At 59.7% G+C, this 13,683-nt stretch overlaps 2 protein-coding genes and 1 long non-coding RNA gene across 3 annotated transcripts in view; 1 reads left to right on the top strand and 2 right to left on the bottom strand.

Moving 5' to 3' along the window:
* LOC106725610 overlaps nt 1-468 on the bottom strand; it is a 1,066-nt gene extending 598 nt beyond the window's left edge. The window contains exon 1 of the mRNA XM_014537326.1: nt 48-468. Coding sequence (XP_014392812.1) covers nt 48-408 — 361 coding nt within the window. The 5' untranslated portion in view covers nt 409-468. The remainder of the gene's footprint in view (nt 1-47) is intronic.
* Nucleotides 469-2,511: 2,043 nt separating this feature from the next.
* PPP1R12C (protein phosphatase 1, regulatory subunit 12C) overlaps nt 2,512-13,683 on the bottom strand; it is a 16,357-nt gene continuing 5,185 nt past the window's right edge. The window contains exons 4-22 of the mRNA XM_014537336.1: nt 9,978-10,137; nt 8,030-8,174; nt 7,862-7,936; nt 7,184-7,257; nt 6,977-7,107; nt 6,557-6,630; nt 6,128-6,286; nt 5,973-6,040; nt 5,286-5,369; nt 5,064-5,154; nt 4,778-4,861; nt 4,635-4,695; nt 4,416-4,501; nt 4,287-4,324; nt 4,057-4,150; nt 3,861-3,965; nt 3,451-3,501; nt 3,216-3,266; nt 2,512-3,142 (exon numbers count right to left, since the gene is read on the bottom strand). Of these exons, the coding sequence (XP_014392822.1) occupies nt 3,056-3,142; nt 3,216-3,266; nt 3,451-3,501; nt 3,861-3,965; nt 4,057-4,150; nt 4,287-4,324; nt 4,416-4,501; nt 4,635-4,695; nt 4,778-4,861; nt 5,064-5,154; nt 5,286-5,369; nt 5,973-6,040; nt 6,128-6,286; nt 6,557-6,630; nt 6,977-7,107; nt 7,184-7,257; nt 7,862-7,936; nt 8,030-8,174; nt 9,978-10,137 (1,718 nt within the window). The 3' untranslated portion in view covers nt 2,512-3,055. The remainder of the gene's footprint in view (nt 3,143-3,215; nt 3,267-3,450; nt 3,502-3,860; nt 3,966-4,056; nt 4,151-4,286; nt 4,325-4,415; nt 4,502-4,634; nt 4,696-4,777; nt 4,862-5,063; nt 5,155-5,285; nt 5,370-5,972; nt 6,041-6,127; nt 6,287-6,556; nt 6,631-6,976; nt 7,108-7,183; nt 7,258-7,861; nt 7,937-8,029; nt 8,175-9,977; nt 10,138-13,683) is intronic.
* The window catches only part of LOC106725612, a 4,701-nt gene continuing 2,285 nt past the window's right edge, over nt 11,268-13,683 (top strand). The window contains exons 1-2 of the long non-coding RNA XR_001361538.1: nt 11,268-11,279; nt 11,801-11,817. This is a non-coding gene — a long non-coding RNA (uncharacterized LOC106725612). The remainder of the gene's footprint in view (nt 11,280-11,800; nt 11,818-13,683) is intronic.

The following is a 13,683-nucleotide window of genomic DNA, read 5'->3' as shown; positions in this document are numbered from 1 at the left end:
GCGCCCAGGACTCGGACGCCGGAGTCCTCACTCCCACCCCGCCCTCCAGGATAAAGAGAACGTGTCAGAGCTGGAGGCCGTGATGGAGAAGCAAAAGAAGAAGGTGGAAGGCGAGATGGAAACGGAGGTCATTTGACTCTCCCCGGACCTCCGGGAACGGTGTCCGGGCGGCGGGTTTCCCCGCGCCCCGTGGGAGAATGGACTCTGCATGCAGAACCCCCCGCCGAGGGAACCAGACCCCAGGACGGACCGCGGACCTGTTCCGATCCTGCTCTTCCCATTCCCCGTGGATAAAATGGACCATCCTTGCTGGACAGTCCTGGGCGAGGACGGGCCGGAGCGGGAGGGGCAGGGGAAAGACCACGCAGGGACCGCGCTCGTGGCGCGCTCAGCCCTGCTCATTGCCATGTGCTGCCCAGTCTATAAACAGCCTCCTCTTCACAGGCCGTGCCAACTGCTGTCCCTTCTCTACCCGGCTCCCGGGGCGCTCGGGACCCTGCCCCTCACCCGGCTGTAACTTCATGGGAGGGAAGCAATCCAGGTCCTAGAGTCTAGGAGACGCCCCCACCCTCGCCGGCTCCTTTCTCCGAGTCCCCCTCTCCTTACCCAGAGCCCCAAGCCAGGCTTCCTCCTGACCTCCGGCCCCCGGTCACTCCAAAGCCCTTCTGAACACCCAGTGTCCCAGCCCCGCCCTTGCTCAACACCCTCCTCTGGCTCCCCATTGCCCTCCGAGCCCCACAGCCTGGAATCCCAGGGCCCGAGTGGTTTGGTCCCTACCCACCTCTGCAACCTCGCCTCTTCCTCATTCTTCCACGCGTGGCATTCTGGGCCTGCCCTTCTCCAAACACACTCCCGAAACCTCTCCAACCGCTGGTTTTTCTGCTGTTGCGACAGCAAGTCTCTGCCACCTGGTGAACTCCCATTCAGCCTTCCCGGGCCAGCGCAGGCACCCAGTTCAGGAGGCCCGTCTCTCACACACACCGTCCCCGCTTAGTTTCCCAGCATCCACTCGGCGCCGTCCCACCTCCTGCCAGGGGCCCAGCCACAGGCTTCCTGGCCACGCCATCCTGCCAGGTGACAGTTCTCCTGGCTCCTGGAGAACCAGCTCCTTCCCCTCTGGCCAGCAGGCTCAGGCTGGCCTTCTGTGGCCCAGCCTCGTGCAGACTGGACGTTCAGCAGCGTTGGCCACGGCTGGCCCCGCCCCATGGAGCTCAGCTCCTACCTGAGCCACGGATGGCCTGTGGCCGGCCAGGGTCACCCGCTTCTCGGACCGACCTCTCTGTTTCCCTCTTCCTGCTGCCAGGCCCGGTTCCTGCCGTTCCTTCCTCCTGGGGCAACCTGGCCCTCATGGGTGTCTAGACCTTAACCCTCCTGTCTGGGCCCCCATCATTCCTAATGGAGGACCAGAGATGAAAGTGGGTCCCCAAACCTGCTTGCCCCACAGTTTTCCCTCCTGGATAACCCCACGCAGCCAGGCTAACTGGAATGGTTCGGGAACGCTGGAGGGGCTTGCCTCCAGGGTGTCCTGACAGGTGGGATTGTGACAGGAATGGAGCTTGGACAGCTGACCCACATGAGCAAACCGGACTGGTCTCCCGTTTCTGTCCCGCACTGCCCTCCCCCAGACTGTTCTGCTCAAATGTAGGTCTGCCCTCAGCTCAAGTCCTTCCCAGGCCACAGCCCTACGTGGCCAGCCATTAATTACCTCTCCAAACCCATCCCCTACTACTTCCCTCCAGCCACATGGGCTTCTTTGTGCCTCAATATGTCGGCACACTTCTACCCCAGGGCCTTTGCACATGCGTTCTGAACACCCAGAGGACTCTTCCCTCAAATACCGACATGGCTCATTCCCTGATGCTTTCAAGTACCTGCCTGAGCCAGCTTCTCGGTGAGGCCTACCCTGACCACCCTGTACACAATACACGCACACACGCGTGTGCACACACACCAGCCCCTGCCTTTTCTCCATAGCACCACCACCTGAAATGCATTCCTTTTGTTGCTGGGTGCCTTATGCCCCTCTCCTAGGATGTTTCATATCGCTGCCTTTTTCATTCACTACTGTATCAGCAACAGGTAAGCCAGGGCCTGGCATGCAGAGTATGACCAGGAATGAATGAATGAATGAATGAATACGGGTAGACGAATGCCTGCCCCACCCTGGAAGAGCATGGCTCCTACTCAGCTCCAGCTGTTACCATGCAGCACTGAGCGCTCACTGTCGCGGCTTCCTGTTTTTTTCCGAGAAGTTCCAGAGTTTTCTATGTGAATCACCCACATTTTAAATGCTGTTTCAAAAGCAGTGATGACAAGACCCAAGCTCCCCACTCTGTTCTCACAGCCACTTGCTGGTGAGCATGTCAGCCCGGCTGGGCCTCTGCTCCAGCAGGCTCTTCCTGAAGGCCCTCCCCAGCCGGGGAGCACACACCTCCGCCCTCAGCACCCGACCCTGCCACACACAGCACATGGCAGGCGCAGCGCCCCACCTCCAGCAGGGGACCCAGCCGCTGAGTGGCAACTTCACGACTTTTATTTGTGGTGCCTGTGCTATGTCTCGAAAATACCTTCTCCCCCTGCCCCGGACAGCGCCGGGGAGGGGGCAGCAAAAAATAGAAGACGTCCCTCCCTATTGCACACGGACCCTATATACAGGCCCGCCCGGCCCAGGCCGGCGGGACGCTTGGCACATTCTCGGATCCCTGCTCAGGGGCGGGAGGGGTGACTGGTGGCAGCACACGTGAGAGGGGACCTCCGGGTGGCCACTCTGGTCCTGGCTACTGGTCCTGGCACTTCCTGGTCCTCGGTTCCTTCCTGGTCCTGCCTGCAGCCCTGGTCCCCTACCTGGCTCAGCTCCCGGCTCCATCCTGGCCTCAGAGGGCCCCCTTGGCTCCTGGGGGCTCTGTCCTCCCCTCCCAGCCTGGAGGTCCCGAGGGGAGGTTATGGCTTCACAGAGACTCCCCGGCAGCCCTGTCACTCGTGTTCACACAGGGGAAGGGGTGCGTGTGGCAGAAGCAGCTGTATAAATGCGGGTGCAAGGGCAACTCCTCCGGGGTCACTTGGACAGTTTGCTGATGACGCGGATCAGGGCCGCGTTCTCATCCTTGAGGCGCTGGTTGTCAGCCCGGAGGTTGGACAGGCCCTGTGGGATGGGACGGGTCAGCTGGAGGCCCCGGCAGGCGAGCCACGGCCCCCCGCGCCCCGTGAGCATTCACCTTCAGCTCCTCTTCCAGCTCAGCGGCCTTGTGCTCCAGGGCCCTGCGCTCCTGCAATAAACAGGGGAGGGTGAGGGCAAGGGACTGGGGGGCTGGGGAGGGCCAGAGGGAGGCTGAGGATGGTGGGGAAAGGTCCACGGGCCAGGTGAGAGGGTCGCTGTGTCCCCTCCACGCAGACCTCCAGAGGCTGGGAGCTGGGGACATGGCCTGACCCCACCCCAGCTGCCCCACTCACGAATCGCTCCAGCTCCAGGAGGGCCGGCCTCTCTGCAAAGCGCTCCTGCCTCTGGTGGGGACAGAGAAGGCGCAGGGGTCAGAGCAACATCCAAACCGCCATGGCCGTGAACGGGGAACCAGCAGAGAGAGGGAAGGCAGGAGGCGCAGGGGTCAGAGCAACATCCAAACCGCCATGGCCGGGAACGGGGAACCAGCGGAGAGGGAAGGCGACCAGGATTCTGGCTGAGTCCTCTGCTCACCGCAAGCCCCGCCTCCAGGATCATAGCCCCACCCCCTGGCGCAGGGCCCGCCCCGTGAAGGGCGAGTTCCGCTCAGACCCCACCCCTCACTACTCCAGCTCCTGGACTCCCAGGCCCTGAGCCTCTGCACTGCGATGCCAGGGTCGCCTGCAGGGCCCATGCCCCTCACCTGCGTGGCGCGCTCCAGCTCCACCTTGAGCTGTGCCAGCCGCAGCGTGGTCTCCGTCAGGGCCTCGCGAAGTCTCTCGTTCTCAACGCGCAGCTCTGCGTAGAGCTGGGGGTACGGGGAGAGGGACAGGGGGTCAGGCGGGGCTCACTGACAGGCAGAGGGCAGGTGTGTAAGGCAGACTGTGGGGCTCTCCAACCTTCCTGAAGCCGCCGCCATCGGGCTCCGATTCGGGCTTGGGTTCTGGGTTGAGGGCGCGCGGCCTCCGGGGAGAAGGGCTGGCCTTGGGGGTGCTGGGGTGGGAGAGGGAAGGCAGGCCAGGATTCTGGCTGAGTCCTCTGCTCACCGCAAGCCCCGCCTCCAGGATCATAGCCCCACCCCCAGGCGCAGGGCCCGCCCCCTGAAGGGCGAGTTCCGCTCAGACCCCACCCCTCACTGCTCCAGCTCGCGGGCTTGGCCTCCTCCCCCTGTGGGCGGGGCGGGGTTCAGTGGGATGCCCAAAGGGGGGTGTGCCCCGTCCCCCACACCCCACCCCTGCCAAGGTCCGCCCACCCTCACCTCCGCAGGCCCTCTCCTCTCCTTGCCAGCTCTGCGGTGCTCCCTGGAGGCCTGTGATCCCTGTCCCTGCCCGTCAGGCGCCTCTACTGGGGGAGGGGCAAGAATCAGGACTCCCTCTCTGTTGTGTCAGGGTCCCTGGGCCCAGACTCCAGGAAGAAGGGCAGACTGCAGCGGGAGGGATGGGCGGGCTCAGATGACCTCCCAGAGACCAGACCTCACCTCTCTGGGCAGGGCCATCAGAATTCTCAACCCCAGGGACTCGGGGCTGCCAGGAAGGGTCCTGTGGGAGAGGGGCAGGGGGTCAGAGGACGAGGGCTGCTTGTACCACCCGAGCCCGGTCACCTGACCCCGCGGCCTCTCACCAGGCTCTGTGTGCATGACTTCTCCGGCTCTGGGGCCTTCCCTGCCACCTTCTCTGCTTCCTTCAGGTCTGTCAGAGTCACCCCCTGCAGGCACAGGGGGCAGTCAGGGCCTCGGTCCAGGCCCCCAGCTCTCCTCCCTCAGACCCAGGAGTCCAGGCCCCCAGCCCTCCTCCCTCAGACCCAGGAGTCCAGGTCCCCAGCCCCTCCTCCCTCAGACCCAGGAATCCAGGCCCCCAGCCCTCCTCCCTCAGACCCAGGAGCCCAGGCCCCAGCCCGCCCCCCACACCTGTGTGGACCTCCGAGACTGGCGCATGAGGCGAGAGCGAGCTTTCCGCTGGGATTCTGACTCCTCGTCGCGCACAGGCATCTGGTAGGACCTGCATGAAGAGCCCTGACCTCAGGGAGGGTTCCTTTGGGCCTGTCCTTGGCTGACACCCTTGGGGGAGGCAAATTCGTGGAGAGGACCCTTCTCTCCAGAGCCTGGGGAGACCACTGCCGGGCCTTTTACCTCCGGCGGTCCCGGGAGTCCGCTGGGGGCGCTGTGGAGGCGGCAGGGACAGCTGGCTTCCCTGGGGCTTCAGGCTCCGGGATCCTGGAGGGGGAGGGGAGTTATGAGGGAGGAGGCTTGGCGCCCCGTCACCCGTGTGAATTCACTCGTTCAGCAAACATCACTCAAGCTCGCCTTAGGTGGCAGGCGCCCGCCAACAGCAATGAGCAAGAGCAACCAATGCCCTCTGCCCAGTGAGGCCAATCTGAGCAGAAAGGATGCGAAATACACAACCTCCCAGACTAAAGATTAGTCCATCTCGGGGCGCACCGGAGGGTCAGCACGTGGGAGAAAAGAAACAGAGCAAGGACGGGAGGCGGGAGGGCCTGCGTGTCCGGGCACCAGGGCAGTGTGACCGGTGGCCGCGGTGGGCCTCCCGGGGAAGGTGACGGGAAACAGACCGAGGGAGGGAGAGCAGAGCAAAGGTCCTGGGGCAGGAGTGGGAGGTGTTGGCAACGGCACAGGTGGAAGCCAGGGGAGAGGAGCAGGAGGCCGGAGCACTGTGGCCTGACACGCTTCACTGTGAGCTTTCACGTGGCGGGAGCAGGGAGCAGACTGCGGAGAGCAGTCCTTGCGCAGGGTCACACCAACAAGGCTGGAAGCCAGACCTGCCCCCACCTCAGCAGGGCCCAGGCCCCGGGTACTCACGGGGCAGAGGGCTCTGGCACCTTCCGGGAGGGAGTGGGGGTAATTCTGGCAAGACGGGGCTCCTTGGCCTGCGGAGAGAGGGAAGGAGGGCGTATTCTCTTTGACCAGCAGCTTTGACTCGCAGGGCCGGGCCCCCTGCCTCTCGCCCCACTCACCTGAGTGGCGGTCCCTTCCAGCAGCGAGGAGGAAGCTGAGCGCTGCAGCCCAGCCCCAGGGGCACCCTCCGCCCCCTGTCTGTCTGCAGGGCCCAGGGCACCAGAGCTCCCCGTCTTCTGGAGGCCAAAGCGCCTGGAGAAGGGGACCTCCTCAGAGGTCTGGGGTCAGAGAAAGGTCTCAGTGATGGAGGAGGGGTCCCTCTTCCCAGACATTTCAAATATTCCCCCCGAAGGACCACAGCAAACTACAATTCCCATCAGCCCCTGGAGCAGGTGCAGCAGATAGTCAGCTGTACTAGAGGATTCTGGGAACTGTAGTCTTCACCCCATCTACCCAGACAAGAGATGCACAGGATTCATGGGAGCCCCTCCCCTTCCCTCCCCTCCCCTCCCCTCTGCATGCAGGGCCTCCAGGGCCTCCAGACTCACTGAGGGGCCTTTAGGGCTGGGGGGTGGCGGGGAGGACACTCCGTTGAGGGCTCTGGTTTCTGCAGGGGGCGGCTCTGTTGGGTAAGAAAATGAGATCTTAATAAGAATATGCCAGCAGCACCGGCCAGTGTGGCTCAATGGTTGAGCATCGATCCATGAACCAAGAAGTCACCAGTTTGGTTCCTGGTCAGGGCACATGCCCAGGTTGTGGGCTCGATCCCCCACACAGGGAGTGAGCAGGAGGCAGCCAATCAATGATTCACTCTCACATCAATGCTTCTTTCTCTCCCGTTCCCTTCTACTCTCTTTAAAAATCAACAAAAACATTTTAAAAATAAAAAAGAATATGCCCACTGCCTGTGAGAACCAGGCCCTCCTCCCCAGACCCTCAGACCCGAGTCCAGGCCCCCAGCTGCTCACCTGTGGGGCCTTCCTCTCGCTCGTCGTCATCATCCCGGATGGGGGGTCCCCCTGCGCCCCCAGGCCGGCGCTCCTTGGACAAGTCCTGGAGGGAGATCTTCTCTCGGCTGCTCAGACGACACACGGAGCTCCTGGTGGGGAGGGGAGGGTGTCAGGGTCCAAGCCCTGGGCGCCTCCAGCCCTGCCCCCAGGGAGACGCCCTGGTACCTGCGGTGTTTGCTGCTGGAGGGCACCTGGGGCTCCGGGACCCGGCTCTGGGAGGCGGCCTTCTGGTTCCGCAGCTGCAGGGAAAAGGGGGCTGTTGGGAGGGGGGGTCCCTCCTGGGTCCCACATCCCCAACATGGAAGGCCACCCGCACAGCTGTGGTCACGGCTTCCCAGGTGCTGCACAGGGAGCTCAGCTCCGGGCGCAGGGAGGGCTCAGATGGCCGAGCAGCTGCCCCGGGCACCTGGGTCCCATCGCACATGCACCGTGTGCACCCACAGGCGCCCTGTTCCCCGGGGCCTCCCGCTTCCAGCCTCTGGTCTCATCCCGAGGGGTGTCCCTACCCTCCAGGGGAGACCTGCTCCAACTCTCCCCCCCTCCCAGGACCCGGACACACGCTCCCACAGAAATCCACCAGAGCCGGAGCCCACACCGTTCACTCTTCACTCCCCGTTTTTCCAGAAACAAGGACCCCCCCTGGTGCTAGTTGGAGGGACCCTGGGGGTCGCGAGGCCCAGCCTGCATGCGGGCGAATACCCGTGCGCATCCTCAGGCCCCACCTCCTGCGACTGCCCAACGGAGCCCTCCTCGCGCCCTCCGCTGGGTCTCGGTCACCAGTGGGAACGAGACTGCCCTGGGGTCAGGACCAGAGCTGACGGGAGGGGCGGGGCCGAGACTCACGTCCTCCTGCTTCTGGGCCAGCTCCTCCAACAGGCTCAGCACCTCCTCATCAGCCAGGTCACAGGGCCGCTGCCCCTGTGGGGGAGGGGAGAAGGGGCAGATGAAGGTGTGGGGGCCTCCTCACCCCCACGCCAGTCCCAAAAGGGGGGGGGGGGGCTAGGGCCTCACCGCATGGGTCAGCGAGTCCATGCCCCCACCGTGCTCCGCCAGCAGGCGGCAGGCGTCCTCCACGCCCCAGTGGGCTGCCGCGTGCAGGGGGGTCCAGCCGTCCCCATCCCGGAGCTCTGGGTCATAGCCAGCCTGGAGGAGCAGCCTGGGGGTCAGAGAGGCTGGGGGTCAGAGGGGCTCGGGGTCAAGGACCAGGACAAAGGCTGTGGTGGCAGCACCAGCTGCGACAGTGCTGGACGCATCCCGGACCAGGGGGTACAGGGCTGTCCCAAGCCCCTCCCACAAATGACCCCTCTGCCAGCAGCCATGACCTCTCCCCTGGCCCGCAGGTGGCCTCTGGTCCCTGCAGCTGGGGGTGGAGGCACAATGTCCTGGGACCCCAGCAGCTCTGAGCACCGGGTCCCAGCCAGGGCCACCCGCCCCCAGGGACAGCTGGTGTCTGAGCCGACTCTGGCTGCCACACTGAGGGGGGGGTGCCGGCAGCATCAGGGGTGGGCGCCAGGGATGCTGCTGACCCCACAGCGCAGAGGACAGCCCCACGGCAGAGGGTGATCTGGCCCAGACGCCACCAGTGCCAGGCTGAGAAACCCGCTTAACGTTCTTCTCCGGGTGACAGTCACCCTGAGACCACGCGATGCAGGGGGAGGCAGGGCTACAAGTCCAGGGCGATTCTGCACACTCAGCTCGGCGGAGAACTGGCGTCAGTGAGAAGAGCAGACGTGAGGTAACGAGATCACTTCTATGGAACCTTGTTAAACAAAACGTGCTCCACGGCCTGCTGACACCGTCACACGCCTGCCCCAGGCGCCCTCAGCCCCAGCCCTGCTGGGTGCTTGCTCTTTCCCCCAGGGGGCCCGCCTGGGTCCTGCCCTGCTGCCCTCTGCCTGCTGGTGTTCTCAGCGTCCCTTCTAACAGGGCCTGGCCTTGCCCCGGGGACCGGCTCTGGGACGGGAAGGTGCCCAGGCAGCCCTGAGCGTCAGACCCAGGACTTTTGCTGGAGCAGGGACAGGGCAGCTGGGACACCAGCCTGGAGCTGAGGGGTCGTCTTCAGCACCTCGCTGGAAAACCTGCCTGGAGATTGCACACGGAGGGGAACAGAGAGGAAAGGGTTCATCTTAACTCCATTTTCACACTAAAAATAAAGCATAAGTCACAACGGGGGCGGGGGTGTTAGAGAGAGCGCGGGGAGCCTGAGAGTAAGAACTGGAACCAGCTACTCCAACAGAAGGGGGCGGGGCAGCCAAAATGGACAGGATAGAGGTGAGTGGCAGAAAGGGAGTGTGCACCGTAACAATGTAATCTCTACACGCCCCAAACAACCGTGCCTCGAAATACGTAACAGAAATGGATAGAGCCACAGGAGGGACGTGCAAAATCCACAGCCTGGGAGTTCTATCACACCTCTTCCAATAACTGACAGAATAAGCAGGAGGAGAAATAAACCACTGAGGACACAGATTTAAATAGCACGACTACGACGCTGACCCAGTAACCTACATACAACACTGTGCCTGGCAACGCAATTCTTTCCCACCTTTCTCACACTGGAGAATAAAGTAAAGCAAGACTTCAACAAATTCAAGAAATCTGGAATCATACAGAACCCCATTCCCTGACCACAGGGCAATTAAATCAGGACATGAGTAATGAAAGAAAATTCCATATGCTTGGAAATTAAGAACATACTTCTAAATAATCCATGTGTCAAAGAATAAAAATTACACGTTGGAAAATGTTTTAAACAGGATGACGATGAAAGGTCTATACATCAAGACTTATGGATGCAGCTAAGGCTGTATTTAGAGGCAAATGCATAGCCTTAAGGACATAAATGAAGAAAAGATGGGAATGGACAAAATTCACAGGAAGGTCTAAGACAACAAGAAGAGACAGACTGGCCCCAGAGAAAGAGCAGGGGAAAGGGAGGGTCCCTGCCGGCCCAGCTCACCTCATCACTTCGATGTAGCCCTTAGCAGCCGCCACATGCAGAGCAGAGGCTCCCGTGCGGGGGTGCCGGGCCTCAGGCATGGCACCTCCGTTCAGCCAGCACCTTGTGTCGTGAAGTAGCAATTCCTCCTCGGCTCGTTTGGCTGCCTCCACATCCACACCTGGGAGGACAGGAAGGGGTGACAGGTGGGACTCACCCCAAAGTCTAGGAAGCGCAGCTCACCCTGTGCCTTGCCCTGTCCCTCTCTGTCTGTGTGCTCCTCCGGGGCTCAGAGGTCCTGGGCCAGCTCAACCACTACCAATTCCCCATCACATTCTACGCAGCCCAGGGCGCCACTGAGGGTCTCTGAGTCCCTGCGGGGGGGTGAGGGGTGGGGGGGGCTGGGAGAATGGAAATCGCAAGCATTTTCTCACTTCAACCCAAGCATCACCTTGATCATTCTTTTTTTGTTGTTGTTACAGAGAGGAAGGGAGAGAGTTAGAAACATCGATGAAAGAGAAACATCAATCAGCTGCCTCCTGCACACCTCTTACTGGGATGTGCCCCAGAACCAAGGTACATGCCCTTGACCAGAATTGAACCTGGGACCTTTCAGTCCGCAGGCCGATGCTCTACCCACTGAGCCAAACCGGTTAGGGCTTGATCATTCTTTTTAAGGATAACACCTAAAATTTACTGAGCAAATACAGCGTTTGACTGTGTTTAACTCTTCCTGTCACTACTGATACGATCCTCAGCCCACCACCTCAGGCATTCTGTCACCATCATCAGTCTGATAACTCGTTAGGACAGACCAAGCAAGAAGCCCCTCAACACAGTGTCTGTACGGGGGCGGGGGAGGGGGCAATAGCTTCTTTCCTCCTCAGCGCTGATCCCTGTTCCCAGCTGTGCTATCACCTAGAGCAGTGGTTCTCAACCTTCTGGCCCTTTAAATACAGTTCCTCATGTTGTGACCCAACCATAAAATTATTTTCGTTGCTACTTCATAACTGTAAAACTGTCATGTTGCTACTGTTATGAATCGTCATGTAAATATCTGATATGCAGGATGGTCTTAGGCGACCCTTGTGAAAGGGTCGTTCAACCGCCAAAGGGGTCGCGACCCACAGGTTGAAAACCGCTGACCTAGAGCGATCTGGTCTTCTCGCTAGTCGATGTCATTGCATCCAATCTCAGCTTCATGGGAAGCTGTGCTGCATTTATGGGGGCAAAAGGCAAGGTGTGACTTCATCCTGTACACCAAAAGGTAGCAGGCTCAATTCCTGGTCAGGGCACACATCCAGGTCACAGGTTTGATCCCCGGTCGGGCCACATGGAGGAGAAAACTGATTGATGTTTCTCTCTCTCCCTTCCTCTCTCTAAAATCAATAAAAAAAAATAATGGAGCCAGCCTCAGATGCAGCGTAAATGAAAAACACATGCTGAATTCTGAAGTAACTCAAAAAATGGGTAGTAACTCAGAGGTTTTTTTTTAAATATATTTTATTGATTTTTTACAGAGAGGAAGGGAGAGGGATAGAGAGTTAGAAACATCAATTGGCTGCCTCCTGCACATTTTTTTTTTCCACACCCCCTACTGGGGATGTGCCTGCAACCAAGGTACATGCCCTTGACCGGAATCGAATCTGGGACCCTTGAGTCCGCAGGCCGACGCTCTATCCACTGAGCCAAACCGGTTAAAGCCATAAATAGTTTCTATATTGATTACATGTTGAAATTACATTTTGGACATATTGGATTAAAAAATATATTACTGCCCAACTGGCGTGGCTCCGTGGTTGAGTGTCGACCTATGAACCAGAAGGTCATGGTTCGATTCCCAGTCAGGGCACATGCCCGGGTTGCAGGCTTGCAGGCACGGTCCCCATTGGGGGGTGTGCAGGAGGCAGCCGATCCATAATTCTCTCACCATTGATGTTTCTGTCTCTCTCTTTCCCTGTCTCTTCCTCTCTGAAATAAATAAAAACATATTTTTAGAAAAATATTACTAAACTTAATTTCACCTTACTTTTTTACTTTTAAATATGTTTTTGTTGATTTTTAGAGAGAGAGGAAGGGAGAGGGAGACAGAAACATCAACGAGAGAGAAACATTGATTGGCTGCCTCCTGCATTCCTCCTGTCAGGGATCCAGCCCACAACCCAGGCAACGTGCCCCGACTGGAACTGAACCAGTGACCTTTCGGTGTGTGGAACGAAGCCCAACCAACACAGCCACACCAGCCGGGACTCTTCTTACTTGTTTAAAAATGCACCTTCTTGGAGATTTGCAATTACTCCGTGGCTCACATTGGTTTCCCAATAGACAGCAGTGGCAAAGGACCCCCGCATATCACCACTCGGCTTAAAATTAAAACGACGGACGACAGAAGCCCCATCCCACTCCCTGCGACCCGAGGGAACCGCCACCACGGATTAGCTTTGGGGAATGTGTACGCTGTGTATCCGTACTACACAGACTGCAACGCCGTGCCCTGTCCACACGGGTCCCAGACACTGGATCCCCTCCACCCCTGGCTGAGGGCCAAACCACCCAAGCCCGGGCTCCCTGCTGGCGCCCCCTGGTGGCACCTGGGCCTAATGCCAACGGAACACCTTGGGCCGCCCAGCTGGCCAAGGACGGGGCTCTCTCACCATTGATGTTTCTGTCTCTCTCTTTCCCTGTCTCTTCCTCTCTGAAATAAATAAAAACATATTTTTAGAAAAATATTACTAAACTTAATTTCACCTTACTTTTTTACTTTTAAATATGTTTTTGTTGATTTTTAGAGAGAGAGGAAGGGAGAGGGAGACAGAAACATCAACGAGAGAGAAACATTGATTGGCTGCCTCCTGCATTCCTCCTGTCAGGGATCCAGCCCACAACCCAGGCAACGTGCCCCGACTGGAACTGAACCAGTGACCTTTCGGTGTGTGGAACGAAGCCCAACCAACACAGCCACACCAGCCGGGACTCTTCTTAATTGTTTAAAAATGCACCTTCTTGGAGATTTGCAATTACTCCGTGGCTCACATTGGTTTCCCAATAGACAGCAGTGGCAAAGGACCCCCACATATCACCACTCGGCTTAAAATTAAAACGACGGACGACAGAAGCCCTTGTGCCCCTCGCTGACTCCATCCCACTCCCTGCGGCCCCGAGGGCACCGCCACCACTGATTAGCTTTGGGGAATGTGTACGCTGTGTATCCGTACTACACAGACTGCAACGCCGTGCCCTGTCCACACAGGTCCGACACTCGATCCCCACCACCCCTGGCTGAGGGCCAAACCACCAAGCCCGGGCTCCCTGCTGGCGCCCCCTGGTGGCACCTGGGCCTAATGCCAACGGAACACCTTGGGCCGCCCAGCTGGCCAAGGACAGGGGCTGCTATGCCAGGAATGTCTGCTGGTCAGGGCCCATCTCCGGAGAGGCCTGGAGTGTGCTGGTGTCTCAGGGGCCCGCCCTCTCCCTCTCCCTCACCCTCGGCCACTTCCTTAAAGGGAATCACCTCCACCCAATCCGGGGACAGCTGGGTGTGCCAGGCTTCGGGGAGGGCAGGGGCCGCGTTCACTGACTCTATTCGGCAGCCGCAGGACTGCGTTCTTTCGCATGTTCCTACTCATCCTCCTCAAGTTTGCTTTTTCTGGAGACCTGCCTGTGTCTGCTGACAGACGACAGCCGGGGGGTACAGGCCACCGGATTTTTTAAGTGGTGTTTTTTTTTT

Source organism: Myotis brandtii, unplaced genomic scaffold, assembly GCF_000412655.1.
Source record: "Myotis brandtii unplaced genomic scaffold, ASM41265v1 scaffold1763, whole genome shotgun sequence".
NCBI lineage: Eukaryota > Metazoa > Chordata > Mammalia > Chiroptera > Vespertilionidae > Myotis > Myotis brandtii.
Note: the sequence above shows the minus strand (reverse complement) of the source record. Positions and strands in the feature narration are given on the sequence as shown.